This window comes from Spodoptera frugiperda, chromosome 29 (assembly GCF_023101765.2).
Source record: "Spodoptera frugiperda isolate SF20-4 chromosome 29, AGI-APGP_CSIRO_Sfru_2.0, whole genome shotgun sequence".
Taxonomy (NCBI): Eukaryota; Metazoa; Arthropoda; class Insecta; order Lepidoptera; family Noctuidae; genus Spodoptera; species Spodoptera frugiperda.
Genome location: NC_064240.1, coordinates 3,091,151 through 3,114,454, shown reverse-complemented (window position 1 = coordinate 3,114,454; position 23,304 = coordinate 3,091,151). Strand labels below are relative to the sequence as shown.

The following is a 23,304-nucleotide window of genomic DNA, read 5'->3' as shown; positions in this document are numbered from 1 at the left end:
GGGTATAATTTGTGTAGCTCGATCTTTCGTTGTTCGATTTATTAAATGTTTGTTAAGTATTATTTTTATGTCTACCCTTGTTTTTATTCATAAAATCTTTTACGAAATTCTTACATATACCGACACAATAATTTATAGTATATACCAATGTGTGCGTAATGAACAAACGTTTTTATGCACATTACTACGGAATACCCACACAGGGATATTGTGTAGCGATAGTTGTGTCGATGTGTTGGTGTATACTAGTTATCGTTGCAATTTGTACATGAGTAATGGCAGCTCAGATCCAATTAAATGAACATTAAGACGAGCCGTTATACCTAACTATCTTATACATAGCAAACACAGGGATATACACACATACATAATCTCATGCCTGTCTCCCATGTGGGTAAGCAGAGACAATGGAACGCCAATTGCTACGACTCTTACACACCTCTTTCACACAGTTCACACAGGGATATATCTTCTTATAAATAACTTAAACATTGAAATTCGAAACCTTAATAAACGGATTAAAAAAAATTAAGTTAGGAAGAGAAAATTAAATTAAGTTACTGAGTTAGTTAGGCTTTCTGAAGCCTCAGACAATTTTTTTAATAGACTCTACGGGTAGCCTAAGAGAGATCAATTTATTACTTTAATTGGGTATGCCTAATTTCTTATTTGTTAAATAATGGTTCATAGACTTTACAGACAAATAATAGATAGAGGACTACGAATAAGTATTTTACCGTTTTTTATCTCAAATATTTATAAATACTTACTTACTAAACGATTTATAAACGTCGCTTCTACAAAAAAGATCTGATTGACAGCTCTAATCAATTTGTAATCAACACCCAATGTCAATAGCAATACATTACTATTTAAAATCAGATACCTTCTTTAATTAACACACAGAGGACATTGAACCCGAAAGGTGACAGGAGCTACGATCCCACAATTACTAGGTACACACGTTACCTAACCGCTTTAGAATACACCTACAAGTAAATCCATGATAATATTACATTACATAGCAAAGGTACACTTAAATCAGAACTCCAAAGGAAGCCAACACTCAGCACAGCAGTTCATCGCCTCAGATAAGTTAATTGAACGTGTTTCAGACTAATCCATTTGTAAGTTGTGTACGACGAGCGTGCGCATCAACCGTTGCCCGCTCCATTCCCTTAATTAAAACGTTCCTCCACCAATATAGAGCGTGCCCTTTATGTCCACGATTCCAGATTATCTCTGGTGACGATCGGTTATGTCGGATGATACCACTCGGTGATAAGCGACCGGTCACAAAGTTGATTCGCTGCATTCAATTTGTTGATTCGACTAACGGTTACCTATCAGATTGGATAGGCCAACTAAAGCGTTAGTGTTTGTGCAATAGTTGAGCGAATGTGTTATCTATTTCAATTACTGAAACCCATTATTGGATCGAGGTTACATTAACTGCTATTCGGTAGTCATTTGCGAATAACTGTTTGTGGTATATACTACATAATATTATGTGTCATAAGTGTTTGTTATTACAAAGACTATTTTGGTTCGGTGCAGTCTCAAATACTGTTACAAAAGCGCATACGTGGTTTTGACCACTTCCTATAAACATGATCATGGCATTATACAACAAAGTGGTGCTCCACGTCCACTTCCCTCTCAGCATAGACTATCGTGGTAAATTGTTACATTATAAGAGTTACGTGTCTGTTCGTCTGAGGACCACCAGACCACTTCAGACAGGTTGGATCATATTTGTGTAACGTCTGAGTCGATAAATGAACTTCTCTGTAAACCTCCATTGAATATGCACAGAATACGGTATAGTGCAATAGTAAATGCCGTGAGGAGTTTAAAGCAGTTTTTCTGTCTGATAATCTTGTGTGTCTTCTATCTATCACTCTTTCTTTCTCTTTCTCTCTCCATGCTATTTTAAAAACCTACATTATCAACAAAATTATTAGTTTCGATACTATCTAATATATAAAATTTCCGTGTCACAATGTTAGTTACCGTACTCATCCGAAACGGCTTTACCGATTTTTACCAAATTTTATATGCGTATTCAGTAGGTCTGAGAATCGGCTACTATCTATTTTCTAGAAAGAATTTATAAGGCAAAACAACGTTTGCCGGGACAGCTAGTAGATATTATATAAGCATAAATAAGTTTAACTTTACAGGTTTAGGATTTAACCAAGCGATGTAAATACTGTTTGGCGTGTAACTGCTTTCCTTCCTTCCTTTGTTGACGATGATTGTCAATTTGTCGCTACACCATGCTATCGTAGAACTAATCAGTGTGGACAAAGGATTTACGTGGTGATACCATCCTACTCATTCTCATTGAGAACACCAAACGGTTACTGACGTAGTGATAGAGACTTATAGTGATTAAAACTGAGAAAATATAGTAACATACATACATAACCTCACGCCTGTCTCCCATGGGGGTTGGCAGAGATATTGAATCGCCAATTGCTACGATTCTTACTCACCTCTTTCGCTTCATCAACAGTCATTAGTCTTTTCATGCATGCTCGTCGGTTAAAGGTAATTTTAATTTGGCCCTTCTTTAATATATTGCCAATCTGGTTGCTATATGTCCGTCCAGGGCGCCCTAAAATGTAGTAACGGACAATCGAAATCTTGTTTGTGTATAAAACAACACATAACTATATGCCATATGGCATTAAGTTCGCTTTATGTAACATTATTTAATTGTATTGTGTACATTAAAGATTAAACAAATAAATAAATAACTATTCAGATGTGTTCGAAGCATACAAAATCAATACAGGAAAATAACTTCCATTTTTTAAATTGATGTCTATCTAGCTAATGATTTGTCGTCAATTGCTGTACTAAATAGGAAGAGGGAACAGTAGGATACAGCCGATTACACATTGATGCGTCCAACTTCATTCTATGTGCAGTTACGTTGTCAGTCACAATTTATCAGCTGACATGTTTATGTAGTGTATTCCTCAATGGTTACTCAGAATTAGGTTACTTCATGAAGCAAATACAAAGAGGAGATGTTATAACTGGAATTTCCCTTTAAAATAATGCGTGAACTATTCGGGAAACGCGAGATGTTACAAACCACGCCACTCTCTATTTTCCAACATGCAGTCCCATACTACAAACATGTTGCCAATTGTCTACATTTTAATGTGCCTTTTTTGAGTGCTTATAACATATCTAGACCTTTTTGCTTATATCGTTGGGCTGCCCATTTGTTTTGTCACAGTGCACAATCACATTATGGCATCTCCTCTTTGTCCTTGCTTAATAAATTAATTAGGCGATTAAACTAGTACAGAACATTTTAAATATTTACAATATCCTTCACTAGTAAAACATTAAAAAACAACTTTAATCAAAACCGAATAATAGAATCATATAAAGTAACATCACGTACGCCAATTGCCGTTACACCAAAAGTCCATTTTAATCGTATTACGGTCCAATTGTACGGTTGTGGTCGGGAGCACGAATTGCAATGATCACATATAATGTGATGGCCGCGTCACGCCGGCTCCGGCATCGCACCGGCACCGGACTGGTCCAGTAACGTCGGACTAAGAATAACCACCACTTAACTCAATGGGAGGATCGACTGACCAACCGTTACGCTCGATTAACTTTTGTATACTGGTTATTCGGTTCTCCATAACTTAAATTGGACCTCGAAAATGTTTACAAGGATGGACTCGGTTAGCAACGGATTAACAATATTGTGCTCGTGTGTGACAACAGGGTTTTAATGATCATAAATGCAACTGCCATTAATGAAATCCTTGTTTTGATTTGAACAGATTTTATACTAAGTAACTTGTAGGTAACTCGACGTATTTCTCTCGGGAGGTGATAATACAATATTTACTTATTAATATTTTTGTATTACTAAGTTCGGGAGGTTTTGACCAAAACCAAAAATGTTGAATATCTCAAAAACTAGCCACTTTCGAACTGGGGACCTCAGAGCTAATTTTGTAGAAATGTATTACCAGCTCGCGAGAAAAATACGTCGAGTTACAAGTCATCCTGTATACTTAATATTTATTCTTTTTCAGTGATTACCTAGGAGCATATAATACTATGAGATTAGGAAAACATTTGGTGACTTGTTGACTACGTAATGTAACTAATAAAAACTTTATTGGCAGTTTTAACAACACACATGACCTATCCTACATACTTATTCAGAAACACAAACCTATTAAAACATTCCTATCAGTTAGTAGCTGTAAGTTATCACAAAGTTGTACGGACTTGATTTAAGTGATTACGGTAATGTTCCCGTGAACACCTGCGTCTATTACAAGTTTGTACATAATATTAGTGATACGGTAAACAGGCAAATTATATTAGAGCTATGTAGACACTAAATTAAGGTTCTATATTACTTCTTAGAAGATACCTACACTACATTTAGTATCTACTAAGTTAAAATGTTGTTCAAAATCATATTAACCACAAGTATTTCAATTTTCGTTAAGGCAACGTAAATACTAATAAATAGTCAGTACCTTTTATTAGATTAGATTAAGCTTGTAATTAATATCGAAAACAAGTTATTTTTTGTGTTACAAGTACAACTAAGCTTTTAATTACACTTGTAACTATCATGTCAATCACTTTTTTTGCAGCAAAACATTATGTTCAATTAAAACTTTCTAATTTGCGTAACGGGTTATTTTTTTATGATATAAGCCGGTAAACAAGCAGACGGATCACTTGATGGTAAGCAATCGCCGCCGCCCATGGACACCTAAAACACCAGAGGCGTTACAAGTGCGTTGCTGGCGTTTCGAGGTTTAGGAATTTAAGGGTTATTGGGGAATTGGGAAGATTCGGAAGGAGGGTAATTGGGTCTCCAGTAACCTCACTCACACAACGCAAGCGTTGTTTCACGTCGGTTTTCTGTGAAGTTTTGGTATCACTCCGGTCGAGCCGGCCCATTCGTGGCGAAGCATGGCTTTCCCAAACTTTAATTATATTATACTCACTTTGTTTATACTCAACTTATTTGTTTAGACATCAATTAATAAATGATAATGGAAAAAACACGACGCGAGATTAAACTTGAGATAGCAAAGTTCATTTTAATTTTCGTTGTAAAATGTAAAATCCGCTAGATTTTATCTCATGTTGTTGCACCCGGGACGTGACGGCGCCGCATGCCCGGGACACTATCCAGATGTTTACAAATTGTTCCACTGCTTTGCACTACTTATCTAGTCTGATAGCTAAATTATGTGCTATAAAATAGCTTCCGAATTTTCGTAGAACAAGAGCAACGTTACGCCTTTTATTCGGTAGGCAGAGGTGCTCATTACGACATGTAATGCGGCTATACAATGTACATCCACTTTCCACCATTTGTGTTATAAGTCCCATGTAATAGAGGGTGAGCCTATTGCCATATACTGGACACAATTCCAGACTCCGTGCTACTACTGAGAAATTTTCGGAAATCCGAAAAAAGCTCAGTAATACTTTGCCCGACCCGGGAATCAAACCCGAGACCCCTTGTCCGGCAGTCGCACTTGCGACCACTCGACCAACGAGGCAGTCTCGATTTTCGTAGAACAACACAATTCTAAACTTAACTAAATTCTTTATCAAAATTATTTTCTAGAATCTGAAAACGTTTAAGGTAATCTGTCTTCATAGAATCAATTTATTAAATCATCTTTATTTCTCAACAATATGGCGTCCTTACACGTGTTGTTAGATATATCTAGATAGATCTAGATACCTAATTTCATTCGAATAGAGGAAATCCTGTGCTTACACTCGATTGGCTCTGTATTATAGGCGGACGTCATAGTTTGACGGAGATCATCTAATCTATAAAGACGAGTATTTATACCTAAATGGATATACATATGTACGAATATATATTATTTATTTTAGAACACGCCGGTAATCTATCACCTGATGGTAAGCAATCGCCGCCGCCCATGGACACTTGAAACACCAGAGGCGTTACAAGTGCGTTGCCGGCCTTTTGGGGGGTTAGGAATTTAAGGGTTGTTGTTCGGGAATCGGGTATTGAGAAGATTGGGAAGGGGGGAATTGGGCCTCCGGTAACCTCAGTCACACAACGAAACACAATGCAAGCGTTGTTTCACGTCGGTTTTCTGTGAGGCCGTGGTATCACTGCCGAACCATGGCTCTCCCAAACTTGTTGATGTACTTGTTTCATTAAATACAGTTTCAAGCTTTAATTCACTTTTTCTTCAGTTAGGATAATATGCTATGACAACTGCGCGAACTATTTCATTATTTACTTACTTTTATAATATTTCGCTGAACAGAGGTCGTGTTATTCTTTGAACAATTTACTCTTGAATGAATTTCATTTCTAAAATTCATGGAAAACATTGAAACAGCGTTGTAGGCAACTGCCTACAACAACTAGATTCTCTGAAATAACTTAAACAAAATAGGTCCGAAAATAGAGTTTAAATTGATAGTTAATAGTTTGTTTACATTAAAACCAAATTCTATGATAGCTTATTTTAATTGAATTCTGAAACTTTTGTACTTACTTAGAACCTAAATGACCAAAACTAACTGGTTTAGGTATACATTTAGGTACTAAGATCAATCACAGCTATAGTTGACTAATAGTTAGAATGACTGCATGGTGGTACGCGAGCAACTGCCTGCCGTGCAACTTGTAGCGGGTTCGATTCCTGCACGGAGCAACTCTTTGTGTGATCCACAAATTGTTGTTTTGGGTCTGGGATCATGTGAAATTGTGTATTTGTAAATGCACCCACGACACCGGAGAAACTCCTAAGGCGAGACAGGGCAACGTTTTATTAAAAAAAAAGTTACACTTACTAATATAAAGTTTAATTACATAAGACACATACCCAGCTCAGCAACATTAAAGCTTGAAATGATACCAAACCAAGTAACAATTTATGTAGAGCAAGTAGGCCACAATATGGAGACAGGAGTAGCTACACATGAAGGTGTAAAATTTTAAATTACGCCACAGGTAACATCAAAGAGACTAATGTAATACGACACATACAACCTCAAAATACGTTGGTACTCGGTACTCGGTGCTCGGTACATTTTGTGTAAACAAGCACGAAAGCTGTCAGACATGTCATTATTGATTTTTCGTCAAATGAACTGGTACACTGAACATATACTTCCCATTTATTTATACTCTTTGACACACACGTGTCGCCTGAAATCCTAAATAATTTTAGGATATTTATTAAACTCACTAACGCCCGAATACTGAAATACTACTCAATACGGTAGTTTCCAACTAATCAAATTCAATACTGTTATCGAAATGTTAAAAACGACACTTTTCTATGAATTTTGTAGGAGATCGCAACTTATGATGTCATCGAATTTATGCATTAATTATTAATAAATTACTTATTTCTTAAAAATTAGCTGGAAAAATAAAACATTAAGTCTATCGTCAAAGTAAATTATTATTTTGGGATAATTTATTGTATTGAAAAGTCAAAATAATTTATTTATAACTTAGGAAACTATCCAATTTTAATATCGTGCTATCTCTGTCATTTTATAAGGAATTGGTAGTGACAGAACTAGTTTGAGAGCGTCTTAAAATGGAGTACATACCTAGCGTTTGAGTATTTAGACAAAGCTATAAATATGTAGTTATCATTGAAGTAAATGTATCCCTTGGCCTTGTAATTAATTGAATACCTAGAGGGCGAGGCTAGACTTGTGTTATTTATACTTCAAATTATCACGCATTAAGTTATTTGATAAGTTTAACGTAGGCAGAACTTATTAATAGATTTTCTTAATGAAAGCAAATATTGGCCTAACTGTACATAATTAGTGAAAATAATAGCTGACTCAATGCTTATAGTTTGAGAAAACTAAACAATTTTCTCAGAAATCAAGTGCGACTGCCGGACAAGGGGTCTCGGGTTCGATTCCCGGGTCGGGCGAAGGATTACTGGACATTTTTCGGTTTTTCGAAAATTTATTTAAATTTTCACGGAGTGTGGAAATTTGCCCGGTATATTGCAATTGGCAATCACCTATAACATGTACATTATATAGTGGCATTACGTTCCATAATATGCGCCTCTGCCTACCTCTTTAGGGATTAAAGGCGTGTCGATAAATAGTCGGTGATGATGGTGACTAGTAGGCCACCATCAGGTTAACGAAATGACTATCTATTATTATCAACAAAACAGTTATTTGAGGCAACATTGCTAGCTAATACGCGAAATATTGACTAATGCAAACATTCAACCACACAACGTTAACATAGTTTTCGGTAATAATACGGTTTGCATATTTTAATATGTTAATACGAACGCAACACTGCGTATTGTGTGCCGACATGAAATGCGACAGCCGTGGACACACCACAGCAAAATTTACTATTTAACTGTTGACAATAGTACGTGACTTGTTTAACAACTGGATTTACACACAGTGCCGCGCCGCCCGAACCGTACGGTTAATGAATTGTACCACTTTTTCGCAACTTCGCGGTACTATGTAACTATGCGTAGACACGAGGTATTTTTCGCGTTTGTGATAAAGCCTAATGTGTTTGGTTGTCCAATGTGCACTGTTCATAAATAATTTATTTCGTTTTTTTTTTTGTCATTGTCCCACTTTGAAGCCTAGGTACTTATTTATGTATTTATAAAGATAAATACAGCCTAGGAATTTAATTGAAATTAAGTAAGATAAATGTTGTGAACCACAAAAATCTTTTATTAATAAGGCCGATATAAATAGGTACACTTCGTAGATTGATCTACTGAATGTACTTATTTATGCCTTAAGTACCCAAATCAATTTCCCAAATGTAGATTTATAGATAAAAACTACATTAAACGTTCGTGCACAATGAATGGTTATTGGCTACGATTAAACAATATTATCCAGGCTTAATGTTTACGAACAACTGGAGTGAGTTAGGAATTAATAGTGTAACAGAGTGTTATAGAGCGGAAATAAACGTACCGTGGCCGGCTCCGCAGGGCGGCACTAAATGGTACATAAAGCTGAAGACCATGTGATTTGCGGCCTGGCCAAGTGTACGAGCTGGTACGGCACAGCACTCAACAGTGAAATGTGAGCTCCATATCAAAGCAAATGGTAATAGCCAGGTTTTATACAATTGACGCTGTTAGCTGCCTATGTATAGAGGCAAACTGCTACTATGATCTACATATATATAATTTTTCGATTATACCAATACAAAAAGAAATTTTATCTAAAGCAATAATAACAATGTCAGTTTGTTTTCATAAAAATTCAATACCTACTTAATTAAAAACAGATCTGGGAAAATTGGCTATAAATATTATTTTTTGTGAAGGTAAGCGCTATGTCATCGAGCGTACCTCCATCATGGCGGGTAAACCTGCGCAACGTAACGCACACCGCCATCTAATCTCAAAAGCCCTGGATTCTGAGTCCTATTAAAATTTTAATATAGAAATGAACAGCCCCCGCGGACGTTTTATTCCACCTAACTTTTATAACGAGACCCGGTTTGTTTGTGGATTATTCGAATCATAGTTTAGTAAGTTTCCGAAATTAATTAATTACACGCTTTCCCAAAATAAATATTGTAACAATATCATGGCCGATATTAGACCCAAATAAGCACCACTCGGGTAAGAAATGTGACATTAAGTCCTTACACTATAATTACTTTCATTATCATTTATAACAAAATATAATAAAAATATGTATAAAACAATTACCTAAAAGCTTTAGTTATTAAACAACTATAAAACATATTCATTACTGACTGTTCAAGTTTCCATCTCTATGTAAACCCAGCGTACACTGTAGAAATACAAAACAAATGTGTGCTATTATACTGCAGGTATATAAATATTGTTATTACATTTTTGCAGTTTTAAGCACAGTCTACTCTATAGCCTATACTGTAAAATATACTATCAGCCTTATGAGATCAGATGTAACATTAATTTCCCTACAAACTTAATTTTGGCCAATCTGTTTTTTATTTCCAATGTTTCCTTTTTGTAAAAAGTAAAAACCAAAGATTAATTAGGTACCCTATTCGGAAAGAAAACCTGTCGAAGTGACCCACAAGTTTAATTGTGTTTCTAAAACGAGGTATTGACCGAACCGAAAGTCTGAACAATCCCAAGAACTTTTCATTAGACAAAAGACAATAAAACTTTTCTTTCTTACAAATTGATGAATCCTTGTCTATGCGCTACTTTTTACTGTTAGCGCTTTTTATATCTGCGCACTGTTACGTATGATATGTGTGAAAAATGTGAATATAAACGTAATATTTTTGATGCTTTTAGCGCAGAATATTTTCAAAGTTCAACACATTTTCAAAGGTCAGGTGGAAGCAAAACAAAATTAATAAGTAGAAGTAACGCTATTTACGCACGCCTCTTGGCACATTTCATCTAAATTCAGGGACCTGTAATAATACGCTGCGTGTTACATAGAACCTATTTTGAGAAGACAAGATTAGGCTTCAGTTCAATTACTGCCGTGAACGTACGTGAAACCACTTCCCCGTGACGTCGTCACTTAATATTCCCGAGCTCGGGTTTCCACAATTACACTGCGAGGAAGCCTCCAGGCCGCCTCCAAGCCTGTTTGTTACCAGAAATGAGTAATGGCTTCTGGAAATTGCCTTCGCTAATAACTTCTTACAGAGTTTTCAGGTCTGATCTACCCTCTGAAAATAGGGATGGACGAGCGCTGATGTACACCAACTTCTTAATAAAAGTTAAGGCAGAATTTTTGCTGTCACTTTGTTTTGACTTAAACGCCCTGTTTATTAATCATTGTCGACTCTGTTTGGCTTCTGAACACGTAAAATCGCGAAGAATTTTACTTCATTTTCTCAGACGTTGTCAGACAACAAATTAAGATTCTAAAATATTACAACAATGTTTACCAGAGTTATTACATTTATTACTCTGTTACATAATGAAGGTGTCTCTGGCTTGTGAGTTACGTTTACAGATTGCATGCAGATGTGGATCGAATTCAGAATAAGAAATTTTCTCTTTCTGGCACAAAGTGGCAAGTTTCTTTGAGCGATTACATTGTTATTACTAACAATCACTTTGTTATATTTAGACTATATATGAGCAGGTTCTACTCCATCAGAATATACACCGGCACACAATTAAATAATGTATTACTTTATGGAGTGGAAGCGAGTGCCGCCAGCAACTCAATAACCCGCCGCAGTAATCTCGTTACGGTACTAAGTCCCTAAACCCCAGCAAATATAAGTTGTCGACTTATTAATATTTACTCAAGTCGGAGTTAAATATTACTCTTGAGACTATTTCAAATTTACTTCGCGGAACCAATGGAATTACTCAGGTAATTAATTCGTTAATCAAGTTAGAAATCCGGTTGGTAAACAATAGACCTGGCGAAATTCGGACGCACTCAGTCAATTTCGTAATGAAAAAGTTATTTTTATGCCTCGTTAGCCATTTTCCATACTATACTAACTAGCCTTTAAATAAATATCTGTTTAATTACGAAGAGGGTAATTGCTCGGGTACTTAAACTTTCAAGCTGAGATTTTTTGCGTCAGCTAAGTTGAAACTTACGTTACTGTAAGGATTAAACGTTATTTTAAATTGAGTTAGGAACATTTACTTCCTTATCGTCTATTTCATTTCAAATGGTATAATTAAACTAACCAATTAATTTGAATAATTCAATAATTTACGGCACCGTTTATGTTGAAGAATCGTTTATAACTTTTGTTGTAATCTTGAATTGAATGTCTAATTTCAATAAGACATTGTTGTGGTTGTGAAACAGCGCTCCAGCAACAACCGCGCGCCTTATAATACTAATACCGCATGTCGCTTGGAATTCCTCGTGTCACCGCGTACGGGGAGAAATCGTGCTGAAAATAATGATCACCCACACCGGCGCGATTACACCTTCGATCCGTCGTCAAGAGGAGACACTTCATCTGTTTTGTTGGAAATCAGAGCAAGTTTTCCTATAACGAAGTTAGATCAGACAAACAAGGGAGACATCCGACCGTCTATTCGTCTAACATCATTAGATACCGCTCGTTAGTGCCGCTTCTGACGTCCAATCTGGGGGAATTGTGAAAATTTTATTGAGTTACAAAACGTCCTACATCTTGAATCTACCTCGTAAATAGTAATGGAATTCACTTTGATTGTGATCATAGCTCGACTGTTGACTTCAACGGAGAATACGATATTACACTGTTCATTCATCGCTCATCTGGTTTTAATTAATGAATGCTGTGTATCTTTTATAATACAGGTACTAGCTAAACGCCAATTCAATAGTACATCGAAAGTTGGTTGTCATTGTACTCCTTACCTTCTGATAGGAAGTCGGTGCATCCATAAACCTACACGTAATTGGTGTACAATGTACATAGGTACATAGAAAATTAAATATACCATCCGAATTGAGAACTTTATTTTTAAGAGGTCGGTTAAAAATAGAATGAGGTAAATAAAAGAAAGTTATTTTATTTTTGTTCACTTACAAATTGGAGCTAAATCGCTTGAGTCTTACAAATAAATGTTTCATGTCGTATTCACTAAGAATAAATATATTTGGAGTGTCTTTCTTTGTGAGATAACAATACTATCATGAGACGTTATTGTATTCGGAGTCATGTTACGAGTGCGAGCACGAGAATTGCTATTGCGGTAACTTGTCAAAGCAACTCGCGACTCCTTAGGGAATTGTTTAACAAATCCTTCAGTCTTAATCTTCTCGGCATTATAAGATTATTCGTCGTTGTTATTTATTCTATGAAAATAAGCTAGACAGTTGTATGGAAAGTCATCCTCAATATGAAACTTAGATCTAATTGAAACAGAACGTGCGTTAGTCCAGTTTTGCGCTTGCTGCACTGGTGCCCATTTCGACTTGGGACATGTCCTTTAGTGCGTACCCACACCATATAGCCTGGTATCCATGTACTACTACAGCCTATTAGTGGGTGATTTTTCAAAAAACTTTCCCGCGTTATTATCCTTATTTTTATTGGATTGGTTGTGAGCAGTGACACAGCTTAATATATTGAAACCAAATTCTGGGTTTCAATCGGTAGAATTATTAACTTTTGCTTGAGGATAATGACGCCGTTAACATTTTGTTTTTTTCCGAAAACCACCCTAGTACTCTAAGCTCTACTCTATTACTCTAGTCTCTTATTTTTAGCATGTGAAATAAATGTTAATCTTTCTTTCTACTTTATTCGATATGAGATATAGTAGTAGTTAAACGGTTAAATCGCCCTGCAACAACATTCATTAAGGCATACACATCAGAGGTTGTCCCCAGAATATGAATATGTCACGTCACGAAAACTGAAAATCTATTAAACTGTCGCATCCTCGTCCAACAACTAACATTATTTCAGTCCGGAAATTTATTTTCGACGCGAATCCAAGACAGGTTTGTATGTCATTAAAATTCAAGCTCGGGTACAAACATTATAATAACCCTAACGTCTGATACGTTCGAGAATGCGTTATTACCTTCGTATTATTAAAACGTACCTTAAATAAAAGTTACTCAACTAAAACATTAGAAGGGCACGAGGCCCACCAGTATATCAGAGTTATGCGTCTGATTTATTAGCCATTACACTGGTGCTCTACATTTTAATACGAACAGTTTGAACTCGCGTGAATAGCATTAAATCATAATTAGTGTACGTGCCGTATGAACATAATACGAGTTTGGACGTATTACGTGAAACAGCGAAACTTTACACACTTCACCTTCGTACGCTTAATGCTGTCACGATGAAGAGCACTTTTGTGTTAACGCCCAGAGTTACTGCTCAGTGCTGTGTAATGTGTAGCGTAATGCTGTATTATACAATGTCGTATTAAAGAATAACTAATTAAAATTAACTTTAAATGTTACAATCTACAATATAATAAAATAATTTTAAATGTTGGTAAAATTACTTTTGTTTAATTCGGGGGGGAAATCATCAAATGACGCCTCTCACCGAGTTTCAGACTCTTACTGACTAAAAACCACTCTGTTTCATCTCCTTCGTCTAATTTATATTTTTTAAATAGCATTGATTCACAAATATTATGTTGTCACAATACACTATATCATAGATACAAAATCATAGAAAATTATCGTTAGTGTCAAAAGACAAAAAGTAATCAATTTGATTTTAGTTGTAAAGTTACCTGTTGTTAAATGCAATAACTAAGCAATGTTTTCCTATGTTGCAGGGAGTTCAAGTTGGTTCTCAGACCAGACCCCAGCTCAGTGTTCGCAGACGGCGTCCAGTTCCATTCCACAGCCGGACAAGTGGACTTTAACCCTGCCAAAGTTTACTCTGGGAAGCTGGAAGGTAAGCAAGTTTCATTAAATATTATTTAAACATTAGGCAGACTATTGATTTAGTAAGTAGTATAAATAAAATGTATAGTCCTCCTCACCGATTTCGGTAACGACAACCTTATATAAGCTATATCCTCTCGTGGGCCCTGATATGACTAGCCAGACCGAACTTAAATAAAATATACATTACTGTTAAATCAACTAAGACTCACGATTTGCAGGCACTCTTTCAACGGTAGTCTTATCAGCATTTAACTCACTTGAACAGCCTTATCGCGTCAAAAGTTTACACCAAAGCCTGCCATAATTTCCAGCCTATATCTTTTTATAAAATTCCTTTACCCCAAAAGAAATGTTCCTTTACTTTTTCTACAAAATGAACGTTAGATATGAGATATGTGTTTTAATTTATAGCTCGAACTTCAGCCTAGCCTGAGTTACTCCTAATATGATGTAACCTGTTCAACGTAAAATTGAGGGCCCGAGCGATATTTTATATTAAAGGTTTATACGGCCCATTAACTGTAATTCAGATGAGGTCAGCATTATTACATAAATATAAGGACTTCATCGTAATTTAATTTCGCCAGAGAACCATTGTATAGCTTGAGTTACCTACTAACTAAAAACCTTTTAATATTGATGAATATCCAGGTCGTATCAATTGACTACACGTTGCGCCAACAGCATAATTAAATCTAATGGTCTATTACTAAATATCAACTATTATTGCTGTTAAAGTTAGCGTCAGATCCAGTAATTAAAATACGAATTCAATATTACAATAACGGTTGGGGAACCAAAGTAATTGCCGCGTTAAACACACAGAGCTGTTGCGATGAACACAATAAAACATCACATAATCTAGCCGCGGCATCAGATAAGCATTAGTGATGTAATCCCGGGTCTTAGCCAAGAGAGATGTCTGTGCAGGGTTGCCGGTACTCACGACAAACAATGCTATCATGTTGAATTGACGCTATATTTTATTACAAGAAAAATTACGTCATTTATTTTAACTTCTAAAAGGATAGTTCATAATGTAATTAATTTAAAAGCTTTAATTAAAATAACAGAGTCCGCGACATTTTATCTTTATAGCAAATTTCATTACCCCGCTTTTTAAAGCTTTGGTGCGTTTCTAGACATTGTATTCGTTCTAAAATAAGTGTCATTAAAAACTCATTTGCATAAAGTCTATTAAGGAATCGAGAGTTTTAATACAATTTGAAATATCATGAAAATTTTAATAACCAGTCGTCAGCCCTAAACAATGAGGAACTGTAGCAAAGGCAGTCACGTGCAAATTGACTCATTTGTGCCAATTCATACAGCCACCTAATACATGATGTCGGATAGGGCTGTTTGCTCTTAATACTTTACCGAATTCCATAGACATGCCCGGGCTTGTTGGGGCAATTTATACGTACCTATATTGGATCGTTAGCATAGCATAGCAGGGGAGGTATTTAGGTGGCTCAACCGATGCTAAGTACCTTCATGATTTATGAGAATGGGCATCTAGATTAGATCTCGACAACCTATATCTCGTGTCATTTATCACCTATTAGGTGTACGGTGTTCTCGGGAGAATAAACTTTCTGACGTACGAGTACCTTTGTAGAATGTAGAGGTCAATCACACAGTATTTGTGTGGATAAATTATTATTCTAACATTACTGCATACACATGTATTATGCATTTTGCTCATCAATTATTTAAAACATTTAGTGGTCTTTACAGTATTCCTGGAAGCTTCTGTATACATGCTTCTGTATACTGCATACATAAATGTCACTTGACCAAAGTCCTCACAAAAACACATCGGACAAACGAGATGATTTGTAAATTTCCACCATTGAACTTCGAAATATTCGTTTTTACTCGCGGCCAACATTAATTGTTCGGCGGGCAGCGGAATTAAATTGTTTTCCTTAAACGGATTACTCCTTTGTACGAGGTTTCTTTTAATTACAAGCGAAAGTCCTGTTAAAATGACTTTGTCTTTTATGACTTTACAAATTAGCGTTACAGTATTCCGTTAACTGAAACTCGTACTCGGCAATTAACTGTTGTTTTTAGAAGTTTGTTCTTCTTTACTTATTCAATTACTTACATCATGGAAGTGGTAAAGTAATTTAGACATTTTAAACAAACTATTGAAGGCCATTAAACAATAGGGCATAAAACAAACCAGTCGGCCATAACTTCAGTTTTGCTTTAATTAAAATATAATTTAGTTGAGTAGATAAGTACTTAAAACATACTCCAACCCTTCACTTATTTCCCAAGTCTTTGAAACAACCAATTAAACATGAGCCCAACAAACTTCTACATTCTGTGAATAACTTAATAAAAGGAAATTATGTACTGCGACCCATCTGGAACGCTGGAGACAAAGTGAATTTTGAACAAATTACTTCATAAGTTTAATGAAGTATGTTTCTCGTAAATTCGTCTTTCTGAGTAATATCTCCGTTAGAAATCCATAATATTTACGTAGAAAGGTCAGCCGTAATAACAAAAACAAATTACCAATACAAAAAGTTAAGCCTCATAAATCACAAGCTTTCAAAAATGTTATCCAATTATTAAAATTCTTTGCTTTTAAATTATTCGCCCTTTGTTCGCAATTCTGGAACAAAGATCAAAACCTCATAAGAATTAGGGCAGGTGGCTTCTGTAGAACCACCATTATACAAACATCTTGATGATGCAACACCAACTCTGAATACCTCAAAACAAACTCTCATGATGTTATCTGGTCCATTAAAATATTACGCGGTTGTTTTACAAACCAATTTTTGTCTATTATCCGTTGCCAGAAAATGAATGGAGGAGGAATGGAGTGTAGGTGAGAGCAGTAATTACCGTTATTTATGAGCGGTTTCAATCCCTCCCCTACTGCGACTGCAAGTTGTGATTTTAATTCATTCAGAGTCCCGAGGCTCTTTGCACCTCGAATTAGTTTGCATAAAATATCGTCTGCCATTTATTTGAGCGTCCCCAAGTTGTTTGTATTTCAAAGCTTTATTTTGAAATACTGAAGTCTTTGTATTAAGTCTCTATTTATTTCAACTATTCCAGCTATGTATATGAATTAAGTGAAAGAATTACATAACAACTTTTTGTTACAGATGATGAATTGTCTCACGTCTATGGCGTCATCACAGCGGAGGGTCTATTCGATGGAACAATTTGGACTCCTACAGAAGAGTATTATGTGGAACCGATATCTCGATATAACATAGACCATCCCTCTATGCACAGCGTTGTATACCGAAGGTCAGATGTCGAGCACCCACATGATACGAATGAAGGGGCACCGTGCGCATCACATCTACTCCATATGAAAAGAACTTTAGGTCAAGAAGTTGAATTATTTAGCTCTGCCGATCAACGAAACGTAAAAGACTCACCTTTAACCAATTTTACTGAAGATCTCCGAAGCGAAATACATAGACGAAAAAAACGATGGCTCCCTGAAGATGAAATGCAAGACGACGAGCCAAAGAAGAATCCAGAATTACCTTTAGACTTAGACTTTCCATACACTAGCAACAATGAGCCGGTTGATAAGTTAAGCACTAGAAAACCTAAAACCAAAATCGATAAAAGTAACCTCATAACTAAGGTGCGACTCGATTCGGAAGAATCGAGACCAAAGCCAAAGACGCACGTTGAAGTGATAAAAACGAAAGCAGGAGTTGTAGCTGTTAATAAGGATATAGTCAAAAAGGAGCCAGTAGGGTACACTGTGTTGTCGGCTAACGCGAGTGACGACGGTCGACATGTGAACAAAAGAGCGACAGTAGATCCGAGGAAAACTACGTGCCTCGTATACTTGCAGGCCGATCATATGTTCTACCAACGATACGGCTCCGAGGAGGCGTGTATCGAAGTCATGACGCGACACGTTCAGAAAGTTAACGCAATATACAAAGTGACAGGTAATTTGCAGCTTTATTCAAACATCTAGTTTCATAATTACATTTTCCTTACTTATGAAAACTTGTTTGCAGACTTCAATCAGGATGGAAAGCCAGACAACATCACGTTTATGATCAAAAGAATAAAGGTCCACACATTAGACGCATTGAAAGATCCTGCGTATAGGTTTCCTAACAACTACGGAGTAGAAAAATATTTGGAGCTTTTCTCAGGTTTGCCTTTTTTCATCAATATTCAATTACACCTTCAAAGTGGTCGGGTCTCTGGGGGACTATTGGATAAAGTTAAGCTATTATGGTTATAAATTAGTCAGTTTTAAAACGGAAGACTTTATTTTATAAAAAGAAATCATTTCTTTTATTTTAGAGGAAGACTACGATGCATTCTGTTTGGCGTACATGTTTACGTACCGAGATTTTGAAATGGGTACTCTTGGACTGGCTTGGACTGGTGATTTGAAAAATGCCGGTGGTGTTTGCGAGAAAAATGGGGTAAGCAACTACTTGCTATCCATTGTTTAAACTTGTTCTACAGAGGATTTACGTAATATTCGTTTAATTAATATGTCTTCCTTTTGTTAGCATTATCGTGGTAGCATGAAATCGCTGAACACGGGTATAGTGACGCTACTGAACTACGGCAAGCACGTGCCGCCGGCTGTCAGCCACGTCACGCTCGCACACGAGATCGGACACAACTTCGGATCACCGGTACGTACCAATTATTTATGTATTATCTTGACGCGATATTATCACTGTCTACCCCTAGAAGACAGGCATAACATGTTTTGATAGACTTTCGACCTTTTCATTTGGAAATAGAATTGAAAATCTGTGCTTCTTTTACACACACGATTCGCGACTTTGAATCGATTCGCGAATCGCAACGGCACTTTGGCGGCTGCTGCGCAACGTGTCGATTTCCGCACGGAGCAACTCTTTGTGTGATCCACAAATTGTTGTTTCGGATCTAGGTATCAAGAGCATGTGTTCTTGTACGTTTATAAACGCACCCACGGTACAGGAAAAAAGCTTAAAGTGGGGGAACGTTTTTTTTTAATCTCATGTTTTAATTGACAACTTGCAGCACGACCCTGAGGTGTGCACCCCTTTCGGTGAGGACGGCAACTACATAATGTTCGCGCGAGCAACCAGTGGCGATAGGAAAAACAATAACAAATTCTCACCGTGCTCTCTCAGAGCTATCGACCCAGTGCTCAACAACAAAGCTAGGTCACCTAAGGGATGCTTTACTGGTAAGATATTATATATTTTCATTTTCATTCGACCCAAGTGAATTTTCCAATAGGAGCATAGAGTCTGGAACTATGTTCGTTATAATTGGTGATTTCCATTACTTTTCCCAAGCTCAAACATATTTTTAGGGTGTAAAAAATACTTTATTCAGCCCTTTCTTCAGGTGGGGGCTAGATTCAGCCTGTAGTCATATTTTTTATATAACACCACTCCAAAATGTTAACAGAGCCTCAGCCAGCGATTTGCGGTAACGGCGTGGTGGAAGAAGGAGAGGAATGCGACTGTGGATGGGCGTCAGAGTGCACCGATGTGTGCTGCCGCCCTCAAGCCGCGAGGCCGCACTACAAGCCGTGTACCCTCACCGAACATAGTGTGTGCAGCCCTAGTCAGGTACGTTAGAATGAGTAGCTACCTAAAAATAAAATATTTAATTATTCATGATTCAAAGGTCCAAATTATGTAAGAAACCCCAAGAAATATCTCGTCAACTTACAGTAGACGTAACTAAACTCAAACTAAAATTATTTATTGCATTCGTCATGTGTACATTTAGATATTAGGTACATAATTAAGAACATTTGTCTCAACATGAAATTAGTATTATGAAGTGGAGACCAAGCCTGGGCATTAACAACTTAACTTAAAGAGGGCGCTCCTTTTTTGTAGCTTTTCACCTGTAATGGAGTAATGATTTACCAATTTTTTGTTCGATTCGATTCCGAGTTGCCCAATTATTGGATTTTTTTTTCTATGTTCACATCGGAATTTTTGGTAGAGTTTTCTTAAGTCTGACATTTTTTTTTCGTCAATATTTCAGGGTCCATGCTGCACAGCGTCGTGTACGCTGAAGTTCGGTGACAAGTGTCGGTCTGACAATGGGTGTCGTGACGCCGCCTTCTGCGACGGCAAGCGTGCCAACTGCCCCGCCAGCCGACACAAGCCCAATAGGACGCGGTGCGATAAGGAACTCGTCTGTTATATGGGAGTAAGTTTAAGAAAAAATTTATAAGTCACATTTTCTACCTTGATTACGCGCGTCCACTAAAGATAATTACACAAAAATATGAATCTACAGTATGTTAACTAACAGAGAGCGTTCCTTTAAACTCGTTAATCTATATCATTAATAGATTAAAATAAAAATATCAGCATAGAAAAATAAGCAATAAATTGCAACGTTGCCTTCCTTCAACTACGCGTGCACAGAGTGTTTCTTTTACGTATCATTTTGATGATCGTGCATATTTTAGTATTTGAAAATATAAAATTGTTTATTTTTATGGTAATATTTTTTAGCATGTATGGATGCTATACTATTGCGGGTTAACAGGAACGGTAGAACATACTGTATATAATACATAAGTGGGTATTTACTACTATAAACCACATGTTTTTTATCCCTTATCAATAAACCCTGAACTAAAACAAGTTTGTATTTACCTACATCTGTATTTTTCTTACAGGAATGCACGGGATCCATCTGCCTTGCGTATGGACTGGAGTCATGTCAGTGCGCACCTCGGAAAGACGACCCGAGGTCAGCGTGTGAGCTGTGCTGCCGCAAGCCGGGCGGCGTCTGCATGTCCTCCTTCGAATGGAACACTGCGCCGTATGACGTACCTGATATGTACGCGAAGCCTGGCACGCCCTGCAACGACTATAACGGGTGAGCTTAGAAACCTACCTTTTAATTTTTCTCCATTGCCATTGAAGAATGCGCCTTACCGTCCTCTTGTTTCCGTATACTGGTCTTTTGTGTTTATAAATTAACTGAAGAAATCGTCAAGGGAACTTCGTTAGTCAACAAATAATTATGACGACGATCCAGTTGAAGCAAAATTGTAGACTTTAAATACTAACAATATGGTTACATAACCGTCGCACTGCACTGTTCGCCACAACCTCCCAAACTGCAGCAATTCTTGTAAGCTAGGATCTACAGTAGATACAACCATGAAAACACCGGAACACTGAAGTCCGGCGCGTCCCAGGGTAATGAATGACTTTGATCCCGCAACGAAATAAATCATTTTATTATTAGAGGAGAAGAAAAAGAAAACGATAGTTTCCACTTCCCTCAGTGAATTTAATGCAGGAGACAGAATGACTTAAGCCTAAAGGCACAAAAGAGAACTGTTTGGGATAACTTTAATGTGTTCGAGTTTAAAAGTAATGTTTTATTTTTGCAGGTACTGTGACGTGTTCCAACGCTGCCGCGAGGTGGACCCGTCAGGCCCGCTGGCGACGCTGCGCAAGCTGCTGCTGTCGGACGAAAGTATCGCCGGCTTCAAGCGGTGGGTGCTCAAGCACTGGTACGCGGTACTACTCATATTGCTCGCAGTCATCGCGCTCTTGGTAAGTTCTTCGTATACCTACTCTTTTTCTCATTCACCTATATGTTTTTTGTATTGTCTTTGTCTCTCAAGCGAAACGGTACCTCCGTTTCGCTGTGAAAATAAATTTTAAGTACGTTCTACTATACAACATAAAAAGGATATCTAAGATCCCCTGTATTTGAAACTCTTCTAAGGTAATCGTCAGATTTTAATAAGGTACCTTAATTCAAGAAATACAGAAGTTTCTTTATCCCTTGCCTAAATTATTAAGAGTTCGTAATATGGAGCTACCGATAGAAGTCCACTTCACAATTTGAACTGAAATATTATATCAATACTCCTACTAGTGACTCAAACTCTCAACTGGGAAATCCATTATTTTCATATTTTATAGAGAAACATATTAACGTAATTGGTTTTATTTAGCGATGCTGCAAAACCCTTGACGTTGAGATAGAAATAGACACTAAATGTTAGTGTCTAACTTAGGTAAAACTCCTCGGGAAGGTATATGACTAACTATTTACAAGTACTGGGCTAGTAATACTGTTTATTCTGGCTAGATCACAAAATGATTAGTTCATAATCATTAATTTTACTCTACATCATAAAGTTTTGCTCGTGTTATTGTAGATTTAATTCATTTGGTATAAAAATTGAATCCTCTATACCATCCCCCTCTATTCATCTTTAACCTATTTGAGCTAGCTAACTGTATTTTTCTTTTCTATAAACGTAATATAAGCAGTTTGAATATGTATGCTAAAAGTCAACAAAAATATACATACACATACTTAAATAATCTACAATCTCAATGTTTTAACTTACTCACCTACTTTTAGGTGGCAAGTACGCGTTTCTTAGGCCGCCACGGCAAGAAACTGAAGTCTGTGACCATCATCCACTCCTCCACCACTGAAACCGTCCGCCTGCCTGACGCTGCTGACCAGGGGCTGATCGTTCACACCGCTGTCAGGTAACCTTTAACATTATACTTTGAGTTGATTATTCATTTGAAATACTAAATTATATATAATATACTTAAATTATACTTATATAACGGACATATAGCGACCAGATTGGCGATATATTAAAAAAGCTTAAAAGTAGCTTTAACCGACGAGCATGCATGAAAAGACTGATGACTGTTGATGAAGCGAAAGATGTGTGGGACATTTTCCATTGCGGATTAAAGTAACTATAACTAAAATTAACACTTTCTGCTCATTACTTTCCAGGTCGAAACTACCTCTTAAGAAGAAAGTAGCTCTTCGAACCCGAGCTTACCGCAACAAGAAAGATCACAAGAAGTCAGGAGATAAAGCTTCTCCGATGCACAGTGCCAATAAGAAGAGGGTAAGTTAGATATTTAG

General features: G+C 36.8%; 1 protein-coding gene across 2 annotated transcripts in view; it reads left to right on the top strand.

Annotated features, from left to right (window-relative positions):
- LOC118268493 (uncharacterized) overlaps positions 1-23,304 on the top strand; it is a 129,438-nt gene that overhangs the window by 101,841 nt on the left and 4,293 nt on the right. For both annotated transcript variants that reach the window (XM_050706540.1, XM_035583015.2), the window contains exons 3-14: positions 14,277-14,398; positions 17,526-18,338; positions 18,411-18,551; positions 18,706-18,830; positions 18,921-19,049; positions 19,426-19,594; positions 19,822-19,985; positions 20,413-20,580; positions 21,059-21,261; positions 21,785-21,950; positions 22,774-22,907; positions 23,170-23,287. In XM_050706540.1, coding sequence (XP_050562497.1) covers positions 14,277-14,398; positions 17,526-18,338; positions 18,411-18,551; positions 18,706-18,830; positions 18,921-19,049; positions 19,426-19,594; positions 19,822-19,985; positions 20,413-20,580; positions 21,059-21,261; positions 21,785-21,950; positions 22,774-22,907; positions 23,170-23,287 — 2,452 coding nt within the window. The remainder of the gene's footprint in view (positions 1-14,276; positions 14,399-17,525; positions 18,339-18,410; positions 18,552-18,705; positions 18,831-18,920; positions 19,050-19,425; positions 19,595-19,821; positions 19,986-20,412; positions 20,581-21,058; positions 21,262-21,784; positions 21,951-22,773; positions 22,908-23,169; positions 23,288-23,304) is intronic.